Here is a 22,942-nt window from a genome sequence, read left to right on the forward strand (position 1 = left end):
CTGCAAGAGAAGAGTTCCTCGACGGACGATAACCGAGCGAGGCGACACACCCAAGGGACCCGGTTAAAAGGGAAGTTAGGAAACAAAGTATAGGCATGCAGAGGCGGTAGAAGCGAAATAAAGGCAGAGTCCAAGAGTCGCGACGTGACAATGATTGGAGGGGGGAGGAAGCCAATGATTAAGCCCCAATCTCTGGCCGGACTCGGTTGTAGCCGAAACGCAAGACAACTGTACGGTCAAAGCTTCTAAAATAAAGCAGTCTGTGTCCCCAGCAGACGTTGGATGAGAAAGATCAGAGTCAGGGTCTGGATCAGTGCTGATGGGCGTTGCAGAATAAACGCGGGTCGGGGTCCGAGTTGCTACGTGAACTACGATGTACCATGCAAACCATTATATTTGTGCGTATCCGTACGCAATTAGGCGCGAATCGAAGAGGCAGAAAAGGGAGAAAGAAAGTTGTCTGTCCGTTCGGTTCTCCTCGTGGCCGCTGTCCCGCCGTCACAGGGAAGCCCTCGTCAGCGTTTCCCCACCACCTACAAAAAAAGACGTGCCAAGACCACCGAAGCCCCTGAGAAATCTCGGGAACAAACTTCTTGGTCTGACCAAATTGCTGAAATAAGTACAGAACCGGCGGCACCCTCTTCTGTACCAAGTCTGAGCGGTTGTAGAGCAACTCCTGCCGCCACCAGCTTCTTCCCTGTGCCCGCCATCTGATTCTGTCATCTTTAGCTGGTTCTACCTTAGCTGTTACCCTTCGTCATGGCGACTCCAGTAGAGGCAGACTGGGCACTGCCTCGGGAGTCGGGGCGTTGGATTACGTTTGTTTCGATCCGTAGGATGAACCAGGAGAATGCGCCCTCAAAAGCCGAGGAGCAGCCGCCGAGTCTAGCAAGCCAATCCTCAGTTCAATGTTGTCCAATTGGCAGTTGCTCTACCTCGCCTAGGTACTCGACTTTGTCTGATGCGAGTGGGGAGGTAGCTGCATGTCAATACCTTCTTATCCAAACCCTCCTGTGGGAGCCGGCATCAGCTTCAGACTTTGGGCAAGTGACAAACGGTGCTGCCACATCGCCCTTTTTGCTGTTACCAATTGCTCGAGGGTGTCCATCTCTGGGCAGTTCTGTGGAGGTAGGTAGTCAAGTAGGCGTCGAAGCAACCTCTCCCTCTTCCTTTCGTGTTGCAAGTCGGTGGGTTGGTTAGTCTCAAGGTTGCACCTCGGCGGCCCATCGACCTGTTTTGTCAGGAGATGACAGCGAAGTACGGAGTACAATAATCTTGAATATGCCGTCTGGGATGTTATTTCTAGCCGCCCAGCCCAAGTCCATCCTTTCAAATCTGGGCGTAGACAGACCCCACATTCCACAGAAGGTCCGATGATTGCTTCCCCCCCCCCCCCCCCCCCCCGACCGACACAGGGTGTCACATTACATAATCCCAAGTGCACGAAGGTGTAAAGCTAGTGTATGAGACAAGACGGGAAAAAAGAAGAAGAAGAAAAAAAAAAGCAGACTAAAAACTGACTGATGGATGGAGCCTCTGGCGACGACCCTGGACCCCTCCACCCCGAACATCGTGGGTTTCGTCACTGAAACAGGAGTCGATGCACGCCACGGCATCGAGGTGGATAGAACAAGGTTCTCTACCCCTGTTGGCTTCATGTGGACCCAATAAAGACCCTGGTTCTTACCGGCATGAACGATGTATCGAGAGATCTCACACAGCACCCTGTCCTCTACCGGTTTGAGCTGCTCATTTCGTCTCTTTCTCTCTTCCGCTCTCTCTTGGCCTCTGGTTTTCAGGAACCAGGGACTCCCACACCGACTACGTATTTCCCGTTTTGGACAGATGGGATTGGCCTAGAGCTCCCTGTCAAGGTGACATCTGGCTGAGCCGGGTTACCGTATCGAGAATAACCTTGTGTAGGCGACGAGCGGCGAGAACAAGGGGGCCTTCTGCTGTTGTACTTCCCCCCCTTTCCGTGAGCCTCCTGTACCTGATGTGACGCCTCCTCCAGGATTATCAATCGACCCAGACGCAGACGCAGACGCAGCCGCAAGATCAGCACCTCTCCCGTCGTGTCTTGCCGCCAGAGGCCGCTTGCTGCAAACGCACATCGTTTCCCTATCGCCGTCTGCCGAGCACTCTACCTGCCGTACTTCTCTTCCGTCCTTGTTTGTGTGCTCGTCTCTCTCTTTCTCCACTCTCCTGCGTCCCCGAGGAGGATCGAGAGAACTGTCGCCCAACTCGCTTTACCCATCGAAACTCCAATCAACTGTCCTTCATACCATCCTATCCGCCATTTCGTGGGGTATCTGTCCTGTTACGTTCTTTTCTGCTTGATTGTCGAATGCTACCATAGTGCGAGAGCATTCTCATCATGATTTCTTTTCTTTCCTAAGATTTTAGTCTTCCAGCATCCTCCCCCACCCCCATTGACTGGGTTTCCTTCGATTCTACCCGGCCGGTCCGCGGCCTCGACAAACAAAATGTTCATTCCAGGAATCGTCCAAGCCTTAATTGCGGCCCTTAACTTGTCAGTCGCCGCCCTCTTGACGTCCTCGTTCAATTTGGGAATAGTTGGGAGTCTGGGGCACATGGGGGGAGATGGAGGAAGAGTCGGTCGGGGAAGCATGAGATGAGAGGGGAACGACTTCGCTAACTGATAGCAAAATAGTGGGATCGTCATCCAGGCCGCGACGCCCTTCGTCTTTCCTTTACTAAAGGGCCATGGCTCAAACATATTTCGGGACGGCCTGAGGCTGGTCCTCATCACATTCCTTGTATCATCCGCCCTATGGGCTCAAATCGACTTTATCGGCCTTACCCTCGATCCGAGCTCGACTTCCGGTTGCCAAGTCGTCGTAATTTTCAACTCCGTCTTCGATCAACTAGCGCGATTCGCCATCGAACAGTTCTTGTTATGGGCCATCAACGCCAAAGCCAGCGCGCCTGCTGGCGCAGTGGCCTACCAAACGGTCCTCGGTGTGCGATTCGTTATGGGTGGCGTCTTTGTTGCGTTCCAAAAGGCACAGCTCGCCACTGTCTGTGTAGCTAGGAACAATCTCTTGGCTATGGGAGCCGCTGTGATGGCTATCGACTTCGTCATAGTCGCCATGCTTGCGTTCAGGGCCAGCTCGATCGGCATCACGCCCGTACAGAGTAAAAGCGCCGTCATGTGGACGATTGTGGGCTTCGGGCTTTGGACTGGGGTGAGTAATACGTCGTAATCTTGATGCTGCAGAATACTGACCATATGTCCCAACCGTAGACGAGCGTCCCGCTGCTTCTGGGTATTGACACGGAGTTGCTTTTCAGAACTGCTCTCCCTGCCACTGGCCTGTCGATCCTCCTTAGTACGTAGGCAATTTGGGCTTTGCTGCATCTCTTTTTTGGCTAACGCTTAGTAGCTATCCTCACGAGTAACTTTGCAGCTTTGCTTCCTGCCCGCCAAAAGCAAGCTGTTCACCCAGATGCCCAGTCACCGCGTAACATTAGCTCTAGCAGAGATCTCTCGACCTCCGACACCGATTATCCGCCCTCGCGATACGAGGACTTGAAGGCCGGCGCGATGGCCACTATAACAACGTTCAACCAGCCGAGTGACTTCATGGCAGGTGCTGGTGGCGCTCTACCTACCATTGCCGGATCCATCCCGGGACAGGCCAGCATCGGGGTCGGCGGAGTTCCTGTCCAGGGCCAGCTGTTCCCACCGACCCGTTCACAGACCGCTCCTATCAGAGAAAGCCGGAGAATCGACGTTAAGCCTAGCCTCTCGAACAAGAGGAGCATCTTTGACAGGGCTGGGTCCACCTCGAACTTGAGGAACGCGATCTCTAATCCAATTCTCCAGGAAACCGGCGAAAAGAACCCCCTCAGCAAGATCGCTACAATTGATCTCGCCACTGCTGCAAAGAATGACAGGGAAAGAAGGGGTAACGGACTGACGTTGAACCGAAACTCCAGCACTTTCAACGCCCATCGCCCCGCTCCCGACCCCCCCGCTATCACTCCAGACGAGGCCCTCAGGCGAGCTCAGAGTGGGAAGCGGAAGGAAGTGGGATCGGTTTCACCTCCGGCGGAGCCTCCTCAGCTTAGATCCGCGGGACTGATGTCGAATCCTCCGGCAACGACTTCATCTGCTCAGCTATCCCCGGGGGTCGAAGAGATAAGACGTAGGTCTCCCAGACAGTTGCCCGAGGACAACCAACAAGGCCGGGAGACAAGACCGGCTACACCCCAGCAGCCGATTCCAGAGTCCAGCAACTCTCTGCCTCGCTCCTCGCGACCGGAACAACCCCTGAATTCCTTCGAGAATGTTGGGCGATCTGCGAGCCAACGTACTGTAGAGACGTCCCTGAGTCAAACCGCGCTTGATCGGTCCGCGAGCCAGAAGTCTACCGCGTCCTCTGTCCAAACCACGTCGCCTCCAACGGCCTTGGTCCCTCCGCCCAAGAGCGCTGCTCGTTTGATGTCACCGAAGAAGCCGGACCTCCCATCCACTTGGCCTATCCAGACCGTGGTCGACCCAACGATTCGGCCGTCCAGGCAGAGGCCGGCATCTCCAAAGACACCATCAGTTGCTCCTCTGCAACGGCGGCCAACCGGCGGTCTGCCATCTAACCCGAGAGCGATGACAATGAAACCCGTGGCCAAGGAACCTTCTGGTCCCGAAGAGCAGACGGTCATGTTTGTCAACAACATTCAGTACAACGATCCCACAGCTGTGCAGAATATCATCCAAGGTGCTACGAATCAGGCCGCCAAGACGTCTCTGTTGCTGCAGTCTCCCGCTCCACCGCTGAAATCCTCGAATTCCGTTGTCCATCGACCTCGCCCCATCCCCCGACAGCAGGGCAAGGATCGTCCAATTTTCCCTGCCGAGAACTCTCCTAATCACAAGAGGAGCAAGTCAGGCGGCTCCATCATCGGCAGAAAGTCCATTTTGATGTCGAATCCCGGAAGTCCTACTCAGCTGCCGCCTCTCCCACCGCCGCCCAAGAGCGCCGGTGGCCAACCAGTACGAGCGCTGCCCAACGACACCAGGAGCATGACCTTTGACGAGAAGATGGACCTCTTCTTTCCCGTAGCTCTTGGTAGCAGCACTGATGCGAACGGCCAACCTAGAACGTCGATTCCAGAGATGCCTCTTGTTCCGTCGTCTTACATGCTAACAGGCGACAATGCTACTGAGGAAACGGATGCGTTGGATTCCAAAAGCAATCACGATCAGTCGAAGCAGTCTGATCGCTCGACCAAGACTTCCGTCCGTACTCGCAGCATTCTGGAGATGGGGGAGGAAGAAGCAGAAGTCCTCCCGGATGTACCACCTCGCTTCACGTCCAAGTTCAGTGTCGACACGTCGGTCATTACTGGCAGGCCCGACGAGCACGAGTCTTGGATCCCCGCCCTCCCAGCGAACGATGGTGCCCGGGCCAAGCCGTCGTATGACGGAGCCAACCGGCGATCATCACCGGTCATTCCGGTCCGTAACCCCAGCGTTTCTGAGTTCAGTGAGGTAAGGACTGCGAGAACTCGCGACGAGGAAACGACGACGAATTGGGGATCAATCCATTCGCCGGTGGCTGCGGTCAACATCCAAGATGTTACGCATATGCCCAAGCCCACGTGGATTCAGCCACGCGACGAGCGAAACCCTCGAGACCTATCTATGATTAGTCAAAATGATGGCAAGGAGGTCATGACGATTATGCTCGACGCATCCATGGAACATGATATAGACCTGACCGAGGTTGCTCCGGCACGCCAAAACCCTGCCGATCTCCCGGACGGGAGCGTCGCTGACCAGCGTGCTCGCTGGCATCGCCGCATTGGTGATGAGAGCATCACCTTCACTGAGCGCAAGGAAAAAGTAAAGTCGCGCAGACAGCCCCCGCCGATGCCTCTTCAATTGCGGTCTCCCGTCAAGAAAATAGCGATTGTGATGCACGCCGCTGAGCCTTCCCCCTTGGAGTCGCCGCAGCATGCGTACGAGATGATCCAGGCGCAGCTTAAGAAACTAGAGGAGCCCAATAGGGACTCGTATGAGAGCGAAGGGCAGAGGATTCGTCTGCTCGAGTCCTTGGAGGCCGAGATGGGGCAGCAGGAGGACCAGTGGCACGAGATGCAGCACGGCCTCAGCCGCAACTCGCTTTCCACGGTTGGAACAAGTTCGGTCCGCAACTCGCAGAGCGAGCTTGCTATGGCTAACTCGCCAGCCGTCCCCAGCATCGACGTTGTGCCTCAAGTGATTCCCCAGCGCAACGACATATCGTTGGAACGCCAAGCCGCGCGCCGCTCTCAGATGAGGGCCATCAGCAAGTCATCTGACGAGGACCCAAGAAGCGCTTCGTCCATCTCATCCCAGTCCAACTCGAGCGACAACCGCACTAGCCTCTGGCAACAGCGGCTGGCAGATGCCCAGATAGAATATATGGAGAACGCATCCGAACTATTGGCAAAGCGAAACCTCAATTTCTTGTCTGTCTCAAAGGTACCCTTGAGCGCCACGGCGTTGCAGCTGGGCAGTCCTACCCCACCGGACACCGATGAGTCCGACCCCGAAGACGCTCAGATACTCGCGAGGCTCAGGCCGAGCGAGCGAGCTACACCACCGGAAGGCCTCTGGAGCCCCGACTCGCCAGTTTATTTTGAGCGCGAGCAACCGTCCCTGCTTTGGGCCCCGGCACACCATCATGTCGCGACTAAGTCGTCTGTCCCGAGCGGCGATGGCCACTCCCTGCCCGGCTTATCCGTCCGCCCTGCGACGCGCAAGGTCTTCGAACCCCTCAATATCTCAAGCTCGAGACTCTGGCAGCCTGACCACACCGCTGCTAAAAAGCTGCGGCCCACCTCCGGATTATGGCGTGCCTCTTGGGTCCCTGAACCTCCCAAGCCCCAGCCGCGTCCCGTCACACAGCGACCGCCAAGGCGAAACAGACGCGTCACTCTCCTACCCGACATCCTCGAGAGCCCGCAGCCGCTTCCCGACAAGCGTGGCACCCTCGGCATCTTCCAGTTTCCCTGGGGCGAGAAGTCGGACACTGCGACAGTCCAGCCGCGGCCCAGTCATATGTTGATGGCTATGCCTGGTACTATGTCAACTGGTGGATCAGCAATTCGTGCCGCATTGGAAGCTCGCGCACAGCAACTCGAGTCTGCAGAGTACTCTTCGTCCTTCTTTGACGATTACGACGACGAGGAGGAGGGCGACGACCAAGTTTCTGACATTGAACTCGACAACGACAGCGACGACGGCTTCGACGAGACAACCCTCTGGGAGATCGCCAGCCTCTTGCAGTCTGACCAGGTGCCTTCCAAGAACAGCCTGCTCCCCCAGCCAGCATACTACCGACCTGACTCATTCGTCGAGGAGGAGCACTCTTCCCCGCGCTCGCAGTCCGAGTACGACGACTCCGAGGAAACCTCCGTGGCAGACGAGGACACAAAGCACGACAGCATGGTCATCACTATCGCTGCCGCGGCCACGCCCGCCGCACCGGAACCAATCTCCCTCCTCTGGACCCCCAGGCCAAAGAGCTTCCCTACCGCCCGCAAGGTCCCAGGTCTCCCGCAACCTGACGCTCGCACATGGGAAAGCTACGTCGAGAAGCTGGAAGCCGCCCCGCGCGTCCGCGAGTGTGTCCTGGAGCATGCTGTCATCCACAGCACCGCTCTCTGGACCTTGCCAGCAACGAAGACAACGTCAAAGACGACCGGTTCAATGTGGAATAACCCCCAGCAACAGACTGCTAGGACGCTGTGGGCTCGGCCTGCTATTACCTACTCCCGTAAGGCTGTAGGTCTTCCGCAACCTGACGCTCGCACATGGGAAAGCTACGTTGAGAAGCTGGAAGCTGCCCCGCGCGTTCGTGAACGTGTCCCGGAGCCTGCTGTCATCCACTCCACTGCTCTCTGGACCTCGCCAGCAAAGAAGGCAGCGTCAAAGACGACCGGTCTGATGTGGACTAAGCCGCATCAGCAGGCTGCCAGGACACTGTGGGCGGCTCAGCCTGCCGCTACCCATTCCCGTAAGGCTGTAGGTCTCCCGCAACCTGACGCTCGCACATGGGAAAGCTACGTTGAGAAGCTGGAAGCTGCCCCGCGTGTTCGTGAACGTGTTCCAGAGCCTGCCGTCATCCACAGCACCACTCTCTGGGCCCCGCTAGCAAAGAAGACAGCGTCAAAGACGACCGGTCTGATGTGGACCAAGCCGCAGCAACGGGCTGCCAGGACGCTGTGGGCTGCCCAGGCTCCCGCCGTCTATACCGAGTCCACCGGTCTGTTCAATACCAGCCATAAGCGTGCCTGCTTCAGGACAACGTCGGCCGAGCCTGTTGGCCTTGGCATGCCTTCGGGTGCCAGAGTGACATCTGAGGAGCTGCCACAGCTCACGTCAACAAGTCTTTGGTCCCCTACTCCTGTTGTGACTCGGGTCGAGAACTGGATGTCCTTTTCCACTGTCAGGCCCGGCTCACCTTTGGAGGTGGCCTCACTGGGCCGCTCGACACCATCTTTGGATACCGCATCAACGAGATCCGACGATGAGGAGGCCGTGTCTGACTTCGAACCTTTGCCTGATGTCCCCGTTAAGAAGGCTACTTGGTGGGATTCCTTCAAGACCAAGCTGTCCCCCCCGGCTCAGGCAGCGCCGCGGCCGGAACCTTTCCGCCGCACCAAGGCCACGCCCGCGGAGTGGGAGGCCGCGCTCAACGAGGCTGTCCGGACCACCCCGTCCCCGCGCCTTGTTCGGGTCGAGGCCACTCCCGCGCAATGGGCCTTGGCACTGAACCAAGCCATTGCCGCCTCCTTCGATGCCGCCAAGTCCCACCCCGCCTTCGCAGGTTCCGTCCAAACAACTGCGATCAGCGATCCCGCCATCGCCAACCCAGTCTTCTTCAACCCGTCACTAACACCTACCGGAGAATCCTCCTCCTTCGATGCCGCCAAGTCGCATCCCGCCTTCGCAGGTTCCGTCCAAACAACTGCGATCAGCGATCCCGCCATCGCCAACCCAGTCTTCTTCAGCCCGTCACTGGTCCTTACCGGAGAATCCTCCTTTTCCATGCCTGAAGAACTCACCAACCCAATTTCAGCATCCCACGTCGTTCCTCTCTGGTCTGCTCCGGTGGTGAAAATCCCACAGGACACCGGTATCATGTGGATACCGCCGACCAAGCCCCGTCTGCACGCGCATGACACCGCGCCCATGAAGGCCGAAGACACCGAGGCCCGCCGTTTGCGTGTCAGGCGTGCCAAGGCCGACGTGTCCGCTTCGTCGCCCTCGGAGCTCGTCAGCTTCAACGGCCAAATGATGTGGAACCGTTTCTACGGCGCCGAACTCCGACGCTTGACGCCCCGCGGTAACGGGCGCGATTGGCTCGAGGATGCGGCCAAGTCGTCAGTCTCCAAGGTCGTCTTCCGGTATTAAACGCGGCGAGCCGGGGAGGCTGTAAGTTTCCCGGATGATTCGGCAGATGAAACTTTGAGGCATACCAGGTAGATCAAGCAGGGTAGGAGAGATAAGCGATGATGACGATGTACGAATAGGGAAGGTCTCAACATAGCGAGGGGTTCGGATTCATCTTACACACACACACACAAACACACACTCAACAGTGTCAACTGTTTTCATATTGTCCTTGCTTTTTTGCTACTTGTATTCTTCCTATAAGGTCCCCAAATTCTCCTGGATACCCTCCTGTTACTTATTCAGACTGTTGTTGCAAGTCCTCTGCTACTATAATTAGCGGGAACAGCATTCACACACAATCTATTTAATGAGAGAGCTCTTTTCCCAGTAGAGCCAACCATTTACTTGTTAGCCCGCGTTAGGACGTAGAAAAAAAAACACGGATTTTGTAGTCTCTGTTTCCATGTGCATTACCGTAATCAGGAGTGTGAAATCGACAAATGAAGAGAATGTGGGATTGTGAACTCTATATACAGCCACTCCGTCGCACAAGCGATGATCGAACCTTATATTACTGAGTAAACCGGGATGCGCAGCCCTTCGGGGGCGAGATGAAGGTTGAAGTGAATATCGTGGAAGAACATGCATGTTGAAGACCAGCCCCTTCAACATATCGTGCCTGAAAGTAGTAGTGCCCCCGCTGGATACCTTGGGCCCCCCAAGTTGCATTTCATGTGCCTTTTTCAAGGTGGTCGGCCACAGCGAGTTTGGGAGGTACCAAAGTAATGTGTGTATTCATCAGACTATGTACGATCCCCACGTGCCATCTGTTACCGTCCTCCATGCTACCCGTAAGCCCTGATGTGACCAACCTCCCTTTCTGGAAGCAAGCTCATGAAAAGAAACCCCAACCCGCAATGCCATTTCCGTTTTGCCCAAGACCAATGTATTATTTTAGCCGTAGCGTGATAGTCCATAAACATCCCTCTCTCGCCGAAGAGAAGGATATAACGAGGAAGTTCCCGTCCTCGAGATGCGAATGCGCAAAAAAAAAAATAAAAAAAATTGAAATCCTCTATCCGGGCAAGACTGTCCTTCGTGCGAAGAAATGAACATTTGCCCCATCCAATCTAATGGTGCCGCGATGGAGCGTGAACATGTATGTATATGCCCGTCCGTCCGCCTCATGATCATGAAACATCGGAAGTGGCGAGGAAAAATGCCGCCATGCGAAAAGGAACAACACGGCCGATTGGAAACCCGTGCGAATCATATTGACGAGGTAGCGAGTCCGTGATCCGAGCAGCGAGACGCCCGACGGCCTGATTCAGGCTTTTTTTGCTTTTCCTGTTCGTCCAACCATTTGTACAATACCAGAAGCTGAACCGGCCGAGAAGAATCAAAATACGAAAACAAGGCCCCCGCGCGGTAGACCTTTTGGGTTGGCTCGTGACCCTCATCATGGCAACATGGGCGAGCATCGTATGTGGTTTATCGATTGCATTCCTCATCATTTCCTTCCTTCCCTCATTCGCATGCCCGTATCGTCGTCCTCCCGTTTCGTCACCATACGATGGCTGTCCGGTGCCCGACGGTCAAATTTGCCTGGGCACTCAGGTTCGCCTGGCGAGCTGGTGCGTGGTAATGTCATCATAAGCCTTCTCCGTTTTGTAAAAAGATAGTAAAGCCGTCACGGATATCCAGCTGGGAAAAGAAGAAGTAGGGGGAAGGAGAAGAGACAAAAGAGTCGAAGTGCTTCTGTGTACTCGGCTTCGTGCCAGCCACAGATGTTGCGGTAGAAAAGATTCTGCATGTCCCTCGGGTGGACAGTGGTGAGACCGGGTCGTATTTATGTTGTATGTTGCGGCGAGTAAAAGAAAAGGACCAAGAACCCAGTAAACCCTAAGCCGACGCTATGCAGACAAGAAAAATCGACAATTATTCGTACATGTACAGGGTCGACATGACCCGTGACAGATGCTGACTTTGGAGCTTCTGAAGGGGTTTCCAATATTCAGGCCCAACTTTGCGCCACCAATCTCAGCTGACCGTCATCATTTGCATCCGTTGCAAGCCACTCGATGGCGAGGCATCTACCGATCCGCGCCCGAGCCCAGAATTCGTGCTCCTGCTGTGAGGCAACTTCTTTGGTGGGCTCGACGGGGACGGAGTGTGGTCTGGCGTAAAGACCCGGGTAAAGGCCGGGCTGTCGTTGTGCTGACGGGGCGTCCGAGCAGGGCTCGATGTGATCTGGTCTGCGCGGCGCACGACCTCTGACAGTGTGTCTCGAAGATCGCCTGCGCGCTTGACCAAAGCCTTGAGGCTGTTGGTGCCGAAGTGGAGCTTGTCATCGCGTGCCGAGTCAGAAACGGACCGCTGCTGCATGGCGTCGAGGACGGATCTGACGATATCAGTGACATCGTGCCCGCCCATGTTGATGTTGTTCTCAGGTGTCTTTGGGCGTGGAGGAGGAAGCTCGTCCAGGATTGGGCTGTTTCCGCCAAAAATGTCATCGTCTGGCGAGAAGACGGAACGTCTGCGGCCGGCGGTTCGCTCCCGAATAACGGCCGTCTTGGAGACGTTCAGTTCGTGAACCTCGTCAAAGGGGTCTTCTTTTTCGATTGGAACGGGCGACACAGCGTCAAAACCGCTCATGATGGAGGATGAGTCCACGTCCATGCCCTCCAACTCATCTTCGTCGGGCGATGCGAGCGCGATGATCCCCTCAGCTTCCTTCCAGACACCGGCATTGGATCCACCGAGCATGTCCAAGTCTCGGCCGAGTCGACACAGCCTTTTGAGGTCATTGACGAGCAAAGACAACTCTCTGATGTGCCCAGTATGTTGCTTGAGGCTCGGCTGCGAGGCCTGGATGGAGGCGGGGACAACCATGGCAAATGCATTCTCAGCTTCCTTGTCCTCGTTCTCGTTACCGTCGAACTCGAAGTCATCGTCCCAGTCCTCGCTCACAGTCTTGCTGCTCAGCCCCCATGTGCCGAACTTCGGGTTCATTGTCGCACCATCTGTGGGATCATGGACAACGGGCACACTCTGACTGCGAACGTGCATAGCCGTTGGGCCCTTTCGAACCGCCGTACGACCACCTCTCATATCGAGTTCCTGCTTTCCGTAGGCAGTCTTTGGCCGGAACGAACTGCTGTGATCTGGCTTGTCCTGGGTCGGCTCGCTCCAATCAAAAATATTGCTGCGAGGCCGTTCGCTAGGGTCGTGTGCCGCATCGGCGTTTCCGTTGCCGCTGATACTAGCGAGTGCCATGCGCAGATGGGGACTGACGCCACGGGAGTTCATCGAGCTTGGCGGCGAGAGCTGGTTGCCCCAGTCCATGTCATCCTCGTCACGAGCCCAGTCGTCGTCGAAATCGTCCTCAATCGACAAGCGGCCAAAGTCATTACTTCCGAGAGAATACTCATTCGAAGGTCGCTCCAAGCTGTAGCGTGGTGCCATTATATCTGAGTCGGTGCGTATTCTTGGCTCGTGGTTGACACGAACCGGCGTCGGCATGTTCTCATCCTCCTCCATGATTCTGTCATCGGCATCCCATGAGCGGCCGAGAATCTCGTGGATGGACAGTCGCTTGGCCCTGGGGTGTCCAGCAGTGCCTGGCGGCGACTCGTCAAACATGTGATCGAGCGGGGTCTCGACCGCGCGGTTACGGTCGGACTCGGCAGTTCGTAATGAGTCAAATATGGTCTCGCTCTTGAAGTCCGTGTCATCATCGCCCGAGATAAAATCTCTCGAGTCGAAGTCGGAGCTGTTCAGAGTCGAGCTTCGATCGGTCGGGGCGCTGCGGTTGTACGCAGCGAACGCCGACGAGCCCTGAGAACTGCCAGATGGTTGGATAGACCGGGGGGATGGACCAGCGCCTCCCGATGAGCCTATTCGGGAAACGTCGACATTGAAGCTGGAGAGTCGCGACAACGGGGGAAGAGGGGCCGGAGAACTGCGTGGACTCATCTGTGCAGCTGATGCGAGGTCCAGGTTGGCGGCTGTTTGATGGCCTGGCGGCGTCTGAAAGTCGTCTGCGTCCGCAGGCGCAGCATGGTCGTCGTCTTGGGCGCGGCCGGGGGACATCGACGTAGGCGCAGAGACGTGTCGCTTACTTCCACCATCGCCTTTGGATCCTGCTCCACGCTTTGTCCGTCGAAGACTGCCCGCCCTCGGGATCCAGTTGGGAGAGTTGAAATGCATTGAGATTCGGGTACGTTTGGAAGGCGTGTCGTCTGGCGTTGCTGGCGTGTTGTCTTCTTCGGGCTCCCTCGTGTCTCCGACGTCGTCGCACGTGTCCTCAACCACTGCTTCGTCTTCCACAAGCGATGGGACGTCTTCGGAGGGCGCAACGGTGTTCCCCAACATACCACCACCAACCAGGTAGATACCGTGCTTTCTGTCGTTGGACACCAATAGACGCCTTGTTGTCGCCGAGGGGGATCGTGTGCTGGGACTGCGGTCAATTAGGCGATCGGGAGCGATCCGTGCAGTGACATTGGCTCTGCGCGCGTGGAAGAACGAGGTCCACTTAGTACTCGGACTCGGTTTTTGGAAAGTCGAGTCGCTTTCTTGTTTAGGGCGAGTTGCAGCACTGTCTCCGGCGTTTTGGAGGCAGCGGTCGAAGGAGAATTTGGGGTCGGTATCGGGCTCAACGTGGTTCACGTCGAGATGAATCTGGTGCAAAGTGGCAGATCTTTGGTGACTGGTGGCGGGCCGGCGAAGACTGGGAAGGTGCGTTTTGGACCGGCGGCGCGTCACAGGATCATTCCGTTGTGACGAAGGGGGTCGCTTTACCAGTTTATTCGGAGGCAACGGCGGAGGGATCGAGCCGGTGGGCGACAGAATCGGGGCCGCGGAACCGTGTGAGAAGGCGACGGAGTGGCTGTCGAGGCCCAGACTTGATCTAATGCTCCCGTGTTGTGATAATGGCCGGAGTGACAAGCGCCTCATCCAGGACCCATTGGACGAAACAGAGTCTCTGGGATCCTCCGCGATGTAGGGCGTTGCCGCCTGGTCTCCCTGCTTCACGTGCGACGCTCTTCTGCTGTGCAGCAACGACGGCGCAAAGCTGAAATGCGAGCTGAGTGGACGGGAAGGGCGCGCGGACGAGGGCTCGTTGGAGTTCGAGAAGGAGAATTGTTGGTTGGGAAAATTCGTGTAGCCTGCGTCTTCTGTAGGAGTCGGCAGCTGCTGGGCGCCAGAACTGGTGCCGGGGCGCAACGAGACAGCAGGACTGCTCAGTGGATGGTTCGGAGGAATGTCTTTGTCTGAGGCTAGTTTCCTCTTGTTCGAGGCGGACTGTGTGGAACTCAACTCGTCGTCGGGATGAGCAAAAACGAGACCGAGGGCCGCCGCAGCAACGGCAGTGCCAGTTCCCACGAGCTAAAGGAAGGAGAGGCGACGAGTCAGCTTTGGGGGGGGGATGGGATGAACCACGCAAAGGCAGCAGGTATCAGGGAGCATCGGTGTTGGGGGATGGGAATGGAGGAGTATATGAGAAATGAGGAAGCCCCATATAGCACGGGCGTCGGTGTGTCTCGTGGGTGCGGGAGAAGAAAGCGTCGACAGGATTGTGCTGGGCGGTGTTTGGGGGATGCCTGTCGCCACGACATGTGTGGACGGACATGGCCATGGAGCGGAAGCAAAGCAACTTACACTGGGAACGGTCTGCATGATGGCAGAACGTGACTATTCTACGCGGAGAACCAACAGAAGAGACCGAGGGCGAGCATGCGGGCGAAAGGGTCGTGGATGCTCTCGAGAGACGTGTTCAGCATCGTCAAGACATATGGGCCAGTATCTCGGGTCGTGCGGTGAGAAATGTGCGTCTACTATCGGCGTTGCGGCTCGCGGTGAGGGCGGAGCGGGTGGGTGTCTTTTTGGCGGTCTTGGCGACGTGAGAAGACGGCGAGGGGACTCGTGAAATCAGGATGATGTCGAGGCGAAGAAGTAACGGCAAGCAGAGGGGAAATCAAAACCCAGGCGGCGTCGCAAAGAGGTCAACGAGAGTGAGGTCCAGAACGGAAGAAAGACGGTATGTAGCGGACGGAAGGAGGGGGGGGGGGGGTCAAACCAGTCAAGCAAGCGCAACCGCGATCTCAGGAACAAACTAGCCTGGGGATGTCGAGGCGATGCGAGCGACCAATGGCTCCAGAAAGCCGGGTTAGACCAGGAATAGAAGTGAAAGAGTAGAAAGGAAGGGGGTGCGGAGCGAAGAGAAGGAAGAGGACGCGCGCAGGCAGGTCGAACGCGGTAGAGAGGCAAGGTAGGTCGAAGTAAAGGTTGAAAAGGTGGGTGGATGAAGGCAGTGGGATTGGAGGTAGATGGAGCGTGTGGGAGGGAAGAACGGACGTTCGTTCGTTCGTTCGTTCTTTTGGACGGTGGTCCAGGTACAAACAGGTCCAGGTGGTCCTGGTCCCGGGCCAGGCCAAGGTTGAAAAGTCAAGGCTGCTCGGACTGGACTGAACCGGGCTGGGGAGGGTCGGGACGATGACCGTAATGGAGGATAAGTCGGGGTTGAACCAGGCGAGCTGGAGACCAGGTATGCGTAGGAGACCGAGAGAGAGAGAGACTGGGATTCGAGGATGACGGTAGACGTGGAGCAAGAGAGAGAGGAAGTGCAAGGGGGGTGATGAGGATGGACTTTTGGGAGAGAGAGAGGAAAGAATGCGAGTCTTGCCCTCACAGCTCTGTATTTCTGTGTCTCTGTGTCTCTGTGTACGTGTACGGAGAGTACACCACCCAATATCTAGGTAGGTAGGTAGACAGGTTAGTAGATAGGTAGTGTAGTGTCCTGATACAAACAAGATGTTGTGTACAAAGAGGTTGGTAGTATATCTATCTCTAGAGCTGTCTTGGGCTCGCCGCTCTACTTTGTTTTCTCAGGTGGGATGGGCACTGTCCCGTCCTTCACACAAGCGCGCGCGCTCTGTCTTTCTCGCTCCTTCAGTGTTTGTGTGTGTGTGTGTGTGAGTCTCTCTCTCTCTCTCTCGCTCTCTCGCTCTCTCTCTCTCTTATTTTTCCCTCCCCGGTCGTTTCTTTGGAGAAGAAAATGGCGCCGGGCCCAAGAGGGCATGGGTCGAGTGGGGTATGCACAGGCCAATACTTACGCCAAGGTAGGTAGGTACCTTGCCTATTAGTCCACATTTGCCTTGTTGATGCGATGCTACTAGAGGAGGGGCGGGCCCATGTTTGCAGGAACTGCACCGTACGTAGGTAGTCTATAGCAGATGCCGTAGGTACCTAGGCTAGGGTAGGTAGGTAATTTGGGTGCTGTATCCGTACTGCCGTTTGTATAGGTGTGCCCTACATATCCAAGTATCTACCGACAGTACTTGGCGTGTGTATGTACCTTGGGTAATTTCAGTACGCGCAACGCAGTGGATGCAGTGTGGCCAGGTACGTAGCGCGGGAGACACAGTACACACCCCATGGTACCTGGCCGGGCGGCGTGCATAAGGCGGGTGGACCACGACTGGAGCAACAGGAGATGACTGCTAAGGGACACGGGAGAGCCTGAGCCAGTGAGAAGCCAGCCGCTGATTCCCCTCGTACAGCAACTCCTGCAGCGATTCGCGCCTGCCTGGAGACGCCCTTCCCTGCCCTGTTGCTCGCCTGCCTCGACTTGCGTGCTCGCCTTCCATGGTTGGTGTGGGCAGCGCGTGGTCAAGGGGGCTGCCTGTCATGTCCTGCACTATTCATTGGTCCATTCCTTGCCTGCAGCTCGCTCTACTTGCCTCAATCAAGTAGGTACGCAGTAAATAAGCAGCCAAATAAAACACAATAACAACAATTACCCAACTCGCCGTGTTATGCCCGCTGCCGCCGCATGATTTCCTTCCTTCCTTCTTCCTTTCCTTCCTTTCTTCTTCATCCGCCTACGACAGAACAGAAATGTACTGTAAGCAAGACGGAGACACAGAAGAGGGAGGGAGAAAGAGGCCTTCTCCTCCTGCCTCCTGCCTCCTGCTTCCTGCTTCCTGCAGCGGACCGCTCAGCCGCTTTCCTCGTCCATGCATCATCCATAGTCATACCGACCCTAACATCTACGGCCTACCTACACCTATCCTAGGTACGGAGTGGTATACCTACGCTACTACCTAGTGGTGTATATCCATCCATCCATCCATTCATTCCTTGATTCATCCATTCATCCGTCCGTAGTCTACTCCGTACGCATGGATATAATGGTAGTATTCTCTTTGTCCTCCCATCGATCCGCCTAATTCCCCATGAGGGAGAGCGGGTCAGGCAATATAACCTGCCCGCCTACCTGCTTATTCCACCGTGTCCCTCGGCAGCTACAACTGACATGTCACGGTTACTACCAATGCCAACCAATATCGCACCAGACGAGCATCTGGCATTCTCATTCTCGTCCTCCCTTTCCGTACCACCATCCCTTTCCGACTAACCCAAGCGATGAAGAACCGAATGCCTTCCTTGTTTTCTTGGCCACCTTATTCGGACAGCCATCTGGTACAACCGCCACCCATCATGTCCGTTTCTTCACCTTCTTGTCGCCGCTGCTCGCCCCAGTATCAGACCAACCACACACACCCACCCACTACCTACCTACTAACCTCGCATGCCACACGTGCTACCCAGCCTCCATCGTAACCTCATTGCTTCTTTGTTGACTCTCTCTCTCTCTCTCTCTCTCTCTCTCGACCAGGCTAGGCCATGTTCATCCACTTCTGTCTCCCTTGTTTTCCAACAAGCAGCCCAAGTTGGACCCCAGTCGGATCAGACCCCAGTCCCTCATGGCCGCCGTCGAACCCCGATGCGATGGATACTGGAGAAAACTGGCTGCTGGGCCAGGTGGACGGGAAAAGAAAAGACACTTGGTATAACGGAAACAGGGGGCCATCAGGAAGGATTGTCATCGTTCCTAGCGCGTATCGGCTGAGACCTGCTATCTCTTATCCCCCGGTCTGCCAGAGAGTCAAGTGCGTTTCCCTAAAATACCTACACCACACGATACGGATCAACATCGTTCCAACGATCTCGACCAAAACCCGTAAATGAGATGGGCACTGGCCACCTTGTGGTCCCTCTGCCTCCTTCTACCTTGCTAATCACTCGCTTTTCTCCGATGGCCCCGAGAGCCTCGCGTGTTGCCGATAATGGTAATTTAGACGATGGCACAATCTGGCTAGCAAAAGCCGCTGCTAGATACCTACCTATCTTGTCCTGAATCTGTCCGAAGCTGCTGCGCCATGGTCATGCCCGAGAGCCCAGGGAACCAACCCTAAGCGGCGTTTTCCACAGCCATCCCCCCTCCCACCAGCAAGAAAGCACCGCAACACTCGGCCAAGTTTGGGAACATGCTACACCGTTCGGTCAAGGGCTCGGTCGGTAGAGGCCCACCGGCCAGTGCTAGCGGATGCACAGAGGGCAAACTCACTCAGTCTTGTGAGCCCGTTGGATATCAAGGTACCGGGCCAAGCATGGGTTATCCCCTCATTGGTGGTAGAATCCTCCGCTCTCGCGTCTCCTTACTTCCCTTACTTCTGTGCACAGCTGCACGGCGTGAAGCCACCCTCGCTTGGCTTCTGACACATGCAGCAATTCATCTCTACTTCCGAGCCGACCTAGAGAGCAGCTCACTAGGTCTGCCCTGGCGCCGCCATCGCCGCTCCTCGTGTCGCCGGAGCCCTTTCAGCCCATGGGCATCTGCATGTCCCCCGTGGTCGGTCTGTTCCATCTCTGTTGATATACCTCGTCAAAGACATGCATCAGACATGCCTTCGTCTACCAATACACAAGCCAGAGAGAGTCGCATGTATCAGGCGATGGCCCCCGCGAGCTCTCTAAACTGAAACCGGAGGCAAAATAGATGCGCAAAAGAGCTGCCCTTGTTTTCTGCCATCTCATTTGGGTTCCCGCCCCAAGATTGTGAGGGCACGGTCACATAAACAACACAGAGCTGGCCACGTCTGATGGTCTGTTCGGTGGTGCTAGCTCTCGCACGTGCAAGGCGAGCCGTGAGGTTCAACCATGCTGCTCTCCTATCAAACACAACTAAGGAAGCGCCTCGGTGCTTGTTGGGAGATGGTTTGGATAATGCTTACTTGGAGACCAGACAGACGGGCCAACGGAGCATCTGAGAGACACGGCCGATGCTTGCCCTCTGCATCCCATCAGTTGTCGCTTTTAGTCTCATCTTCCTCTAATCTCATCTAAATGCCTAGACAACCACACTGACAAGTGATTTGGTACAAAATTGGTGTGGTATATCCACACCACACGTCCTGTACGTACGTATTGCATTACTGGTGTACAGTCTGTGTGGTGTCACGTGTATCTGCATCTGCCGCTGCCACGGACGATCTCTGTAGAACCAAACTCACGCATTGCCACATCAAGAGAATCTGTTTTACCAGATCATGTACCACAACGCAAGAGCAGAAAGCGCGCGGCTGGGCGGGACACCGAGAGCCGGCCGGGTGATGAAGAACAAAAGAAAGGCTTCGAGACGGATTCAGCTGGATGGCCTGCGGTCTGATGTTGTGATGTGACCGCCCCGACCCCATAGTGACGAGGTGACATGGGATGGAAGGAGAGGGGACGAACAAGGGCCCCGGGATCCAGTGGTGGGTCGCCTGCTGGCTTGTGTTTGGGGTTGCGGTGGCTGCAACAACAAAACAACAACACCCCACCATACACCGCCCAACCAAGCTAGTTTAGGTAGGAAAGCAAGACAAGTAAACAAGCTACCCAAAGTGGCCATCGACCCCTCATCTCTCTTGTTTAGTGTAAACACATACAGATACACGACCCATCTCTCTCGACCATACGTATGTGTGTGTGTGTGTGTGTGTGTGTGTGTGTGACGCATCTGACGGAACTTACGGATACAATGCGCAGACAGGGCTTTACCGTTGCCTTGCTGCTGCCTTGCCTTGTCTTGTCGGTTGATGAGGTAATACCGCAGTCCCGTTTCAACATGCGTATGCCGTGTTGGGGACCGTCAAAGACGCTGGCTCTCTTGCCAACCCTCTGCATACCCGATCAAGCCCCGCCCCCGATGGTGCTTGGGGTACACAATGTTCCCACTGTTTCTCCCCGCCCTACTCGAGCAATCAGGCCCAGGGCGGCTGGCGAGTGACGATGGGCTCCGCCCTGAGGCTCTTGGACTCTTTTCCCCGCCAGCCAGCCTCGAGTTCTCCCTTCTTAACTGGACCTCTGCAAAAACCATGGCTGGCACGACGGTTGGGAACTTGGCGGGTTCGTGTAGGTGGCCTCCCGCCATCCATGTTTCGTTATTTGCTTCCTATCTTCCTTTTCCGCCCCGTCATCATCAGACCACGCATTGTGGAAACACCTGGGTTCGCCGCTTACTAGGCAAACTCTACTCAACGTTTGGCATCCTGTCTCACTACGGAATCCCACCTCGTCCGTTTGTCAAACCAACAACAACGCATCTCACCAGTGTTGGAGCGGAGCCAGCCCGGCGCTTTTCCTTGGCAGTAGGCGACCCCCGCCCGGCAGCTCTCTAGCGCAGGCTAGATGTGGGCGGGCATGGCCATGGTGGATTCCTTCGAGAAGGAACATATGTGTACATGTAGAAGAAGGAGGATTCCAATGACAACATGCGTCCCGCCATCTGCATCTGGCCTTGCACAACACAGGTTCTCAGGCCTGCCCCTCCCCTCTTGTTCTTGTCCCGCCGTGTATCCGTACACTTCGGAACATCTGGCAGAGAAAGGCTTGGCCAGCCCTAGCAGCCCCAGTTGTGAGGCCTAAGAGTCGGAACTCGCAGTCACTTCGATTCAGCTCCGGGCATCGTCGTTCCGGAACTTTGAAGCGTCACCAAGGGTCTACGACCAAGACCCTTAGCAAATGTCCGTAGTGCGACTGGTTCGGCTCCAAGGCATGCCATCCGCGGCCGTTGGACTAGAGCCTACAACAAAAAGAAACACAAGCCCGTCTTCTATTACGGCTGATTTCCTTCTTTTCCCTTGGACGTTGCTCGATTCGGTTAAACCGTTGCCCCGTATGTCCTTCATTTCTCTTATCGGAATTGCAGAAGAAAACCTGCGTGCCAGTCATGACCTTCCCTTGATAAGGTGGAACAACCCAGAATGCTGCTCGACACCTACTACCGGCCGACTGCTACGTAAGCCAGTAAGCGATTTAGCAAGGAAGCGCACGCCAAGGCATGGCCAAGTAGTTGTCATTGCTATCGCCGTGCTAGATGGCCTACGCCCAGCCCGGAGGTTGACCAAGTATGGGTATATATGCTGGCGATTATAGACGGCAAACCGGAAGAGCTTGCTCTTTTGCCCGCTACGAGGGGAAAAGCATGAAATCGATTAGCGGCAGGCCAGGGTTTCCGACCCGTTTGGGATTCGTCCTGCCAAAGAAAAAGCGCATGGCCGGAAGCTAGCCATGCAACAGATGCATCAGCTCGGGACCAATGAAGGATGTATTTTCAAGTTGCGACGAAGAGAGCGCGACAATGCGGCCGGGCTCCTGCATTGAACAGGCACGGAGAATTGCACATGGATTGTTGTCACCCTGCTAGCAGACCTGGCCGCGTGAAACTTGAAACAAACAAAGCCTCCTCTGTCTATCCCGCGGGGTTCGGTACGAGAACGTGGTATCTGATACGGCGCCTTAGAGGGGGAGGCGGGTGCGACGGGACGAGGTTGAAGCCGAGGGTTGCACCTATCCGTATTGGACGCCGGGAGCCTCCTCGTTGCGCCCCCCCCCCCCCCTTTTGTTTTTTCTCCTTCGAGACGTGGGCCACCTGATGACTCTGCTCGCCAGGTTTGTTGGCGCGACATATCACCTACCCTTTGTCCATCAAAAATGCCGAGTACACACATGCACGCGAACCAGCGCCCCTCCCACTCATCTCTTAGCCCTGAAGATCCTTCACTTGACGGCTGGGTCTGGCTGCCCGTCATCGTCCCATTTCCTCAACCGTCTACGGATACCGAGGTACCTATGCGGAACTGGTGGTAGAGAGGAGTTCGAGCAGGGAAGCCTGGTAAAGGGCCGCCTAAACAAAAAAGAAAGGAGGAAAGCAATAAGGAAGTCACGCCTTATTTAGCTCCGCCCGCCCCAGTAAACTAGAGCAGGGTTGCAATTGAGCAAGGTTAACAGAAGGGGCTCCTCCGATTGAGAATGCTGACTCCGAGTCTCAAAGGATCATGGTTTGTAAAATAAGACAAGCTGGCGATGGGTTATTGCACTATCATGACATGACACCCATCGGAAGCTTCCCCAATGAGAGTGCGTTTCGTAAGTCCTTAGCGGATGTAAGATCCCAATATGGCATCTCGCAAAGACAGAGGACCCCGGGGAATCCTGAGGGTGGGCCTGGAACAATGCAAATCACTCAATTCGAACATTTCTCGTTGCACCAAGGGCGTGGTAGACGTGAGAACAGGTTGCCATTGTCTCCTGTAACTCCTTCACATCCGTAACAAGGTTTCCCTTCAGGAACCGCTTATGCGATGGTTGCACCGTATGCCCGGCATGCAACTCTGAGCGGGAACAAGGTTCATTTTATGG

At 55.8% G+C, this 22,942-nt stretch overlaps 2 protein-coding genes across 2 annotated transcripts; one reads left to right on the plus strand and one right to left on the minus strand.

Annotated features, from left to right (window-relative positions):
- Window positions 1-2,486: 2,486 nt before the first annotated feature.
- GLRG_08783 (uncharacterized protein) lies at window positions 2,487-9,427 on the plus strand (the record flags this gene model as incomplete). The annotated part of the gene is made up of 4 exons (XM_008099333.1): window positions 2,487-2,533; window positions 2,675-3,209; window positions 3,269-3,353; window positions 3,408-9,427. 4 exons carry the CDS (start codon window positions 2,487-2,489, stop codon window positions 9,425-9,427), a joined length of 6,687 nt encoding a protein of 2,228 aa, XP_008097524.1.
- Window positions 9,428-11,449: 2,022 nt separating this feature from the next.
- On the minus strand, window positions 11,450-15,091 carry GLRG_08784 (uncharacterized protein; the record flags this gene model as incomplete). The annotated part of the gene is made up of 2 exons (XM_008099334.1): window positions 11,450-14,800; window positions 15,074-15,091. The coding sequence occupies 2 exons, from the start codon at window positions 15,089-15,091 to the stop codon at window positions 11,450-11,452; spliced, it is 3,369 nt and encodes a 1,122-aa protein (XP_008097525.1).
- Window positions 15,092-22,942: the final 7,851 nt, after the last annotated feature.

The sequence above is a fragment of the Colletotrichum graminicola genome (assembly GCF_000149035.1).
Source record: "Colletotrichum graminicola M1.001 genomic scaffold supercont1.41, whole genome shotgun sequence".
Lineage (NCBI taxonomy): Eukaryota > Fungi > Ascomycota > Sordariomycetes > Glomerellales > Glomerellaceae > Colletotrichum > Colletotrichum graminicola.